General features: G+C 42.2%; 1 protein-coding gene across 1 annotated transcript in view; it reads left to right on the top strand.

Moving 5' to 3' along the window:
• Positions 1-124: 124 nt before the first annotated feature.
• LOC307264974 (alpha-2B adrenergic receptor-like) overlaps positions 125-2500 on the top strand; it is a gene marked incomplete at both ends in the record, with an annotated part of 2568 nt that continues 192 nt past the window's right edge. The window contains 2 exons of the mRNA XM_080046543.1: positions 125-853; positions 1835-2500. The exon at positions 1835-2500 is cut by the window's right edge and continues 192 nt beyond it. Of these exons, the coding sequence (XP_079902669.1) occupies positions 125-853; positions 1835-2500 (1395 nt within the window). The remainder of the gene's footprint in view (positions 854-1834) is intronic.

Here is a 2500-nt window from a genome sequence, read left to right as displayed (position 1 = left end):
CCCTCGACCAAGCAGCCTCTCTTTGGACTAAAAACCCCTTTTTCTCAATGAATTCCCATAAAGAACCCAATTTTTTTTAAGCTCTGAAATTTTTTCCTACACAACAACCTATACCAACCCTACCATGGCTACTGCGTCGGACACACCCTGCCTATCCGAAATCGGCGGCATTCTCACCAACCCCAACCGAAACGTCTCCCTCATTTCCGGCTCGCGTCCTTGCAACCGAAGCACGATTCGCACCTCGCCTTACACGCCGCAAGCTACGGCGGCATTCGCAATCGCCATAACGTCAATGATGATCCTAACCATTGTCGGAAATATCCTCGTCATTATCGCAGTTTTGACTTCGCGATCTCTGAAGGGACCTCAGAACCTTTTCCTCGTTTCGTTAGCGGCCGCGGATATCCTCGTAGCCACGCTAATAATCCCGTTTTCGTTAGCGAACGAGCTACAGGGCTACTGGGCCTTCAGCATAATCTGGTGCGAGATTTACCTAGCGTTGGATGTCCTTTTTTGCACCTCGTCTATTGTCCACCTCTGCGCAATAGCGTTGGACCGATATTTGTCCATTTCTAAGCCAGTGTCCTATGGCGCAAAACGTACCCCTTCAAGAATTAAAGCGGCTATTATAGTGGTTTGGTTGATTTCCGCTGTGATTTCTTTCCCGCCCTTGTTGACGCTGGACAAGAGCGAAGGAGGGGGAGAGGTGTGCGAGCTAAACAATGAACGCTGGTACATTCTCTACTCGACGATCGGATCTTTCTTCGCGCCCTGTGTCATCATGATTCTGGTCTACGTCAGGATTTACCAGATCGCTAAGCAACACACACGCAACCCGCCCGGACAGAAGGTAGACATTTTCTTTTTTCATATATAGCCCACGATGTTATTTGATATTTGTTGAGCATTATTTATTTGTTTTGTACCTGCTTTTATCTTGGTTTTATTCCTGAGGTTTACTTAAAGCCCTACTTCACCGGTTTGAATATGAAGGTGTATTGAATTCTGAGATCCTATGTAGTATAAATGTGCGAAAAAAATTAAAATCGGTTCATCCTAGCCTGAGAAAAGGCAGAAAGAGTGTTTTTTTTAACCCTATATTTCTCTTTCTCGTGACATCACAGAAAGAGAAATATAGGGTTAAAAAAAAACTTACATTGTAAATATTACTGTGATGTCACAGTAATATTTACGAAGTACGTTTTTTTTTAAATATAGGGTTAAAAAAAACACTCTTTCTGCCTTTTCTCAGGCTAGGATGAACCGATTTCAATTTTTTTTTGCACATTTATACTACATAGGATCTCAGAATTCAATACACCTTCATATTCAAACCGGTGAAGTAGGCCTTTAACCAATGTTATTTATTATGTACTATATTTATTATTTATTTGGTAGCCATTTTTTTTCTACTTTTTTTCAGCATTGTTTATTTGTTTTGTGCATTATTTTATCTTGGTTTTATTCCAGAGGACTTTTATTTATTTATTTTATGTATTTCTCTCTGTAGACCATTTTCTGATTGGTGGTTTTAAAGTTGACCCATTATGTAAAATGCACGTTTTCATGATTTTCCTAAATTAATTTGGTTCCCTGGTGTGTTTGAAGAAGAAAAAATAACCCCTCTGTCTTTTTCTACACCTCCACTTTTCTAAAAAAAAACCTGTGTTCGAAAAAACCCCAGTCCGATTGGTCTCCCCTTATGATGTCATAAAGGGAGAAGCCACGCCCCTCATTACCAAACCTAACTAAGCTGTGATATACCTGTCAGAAAAAAAAAAAAAAAAAAAAATATATATATAACTAAAGTCATCTAATCTTACCTTTACAGAAGCCGGACGTGGCAGGGGAAGAAGAAAATCCAGGGAAAGCTGTCGTCGAAATCCCGGCGAAAATATCGGAGCCGTCACAACACAACGGGGATCAAGGGATCACGTCTACGAGCCATCCAGAGAAAATAACGACCAGAATTCACACCTCCGATTCCACTCCTTCATCGTTTCAAAGCGTACCTGCGAAATACCAAAACGCCACGGACAACCCTCTGAATTCGGGCAAGATTTCAGTGGTCCGAAAATCCATCTCCTCGCCATCAATATCGATCCCTCATCGCGAAATTCACCAAATTCCTTCGACTGTTCCCAACGCGAAAAAACCTACGGAAGTGTTCCAAAACAACACGTCTAGTTCTAGTTCCGATTCCGATCAAGAAAAGGACGTCGCAGCTCCGGAAGTACTCCAAGACGACATCGAAAAAAATCGCCAAAGAAAATTGGATGATAGAACTTCGGGATTGAAAGGCCACGTCCTAAGCCTGGCCGCAAAGTACAAAAACACTCTGGCGACGTCGTCCGGTACGAAATTATCCTCCGAAGAATCTCCCAAACTACAAGGGACCCCGATGTCACGCAGAAAAGCAATGGTGAACAGGGAGAAGAGGTTCACTTTCGTCTTAGCCGTGGTGATGGGAGGTTTCGTGATTTGCTGGTTCCCGTTT

Source organism: Ammodytes marinus (assembly GCF_949987685.1).
Source record: "Ammodytes marinus genome assembly, chromosome: 18".
Lineage (NCBI taxonomy): Eukaryota > Metazoa > Chordata > Actinopteri > Uranoscopiformes > Ammodytidae > Ammodytes > Ammodytes marinus.
Note: the sequence above shows the minus strand (reverse complement) of the source record. Positions and strands in the feature narration are given on the sequence as shown.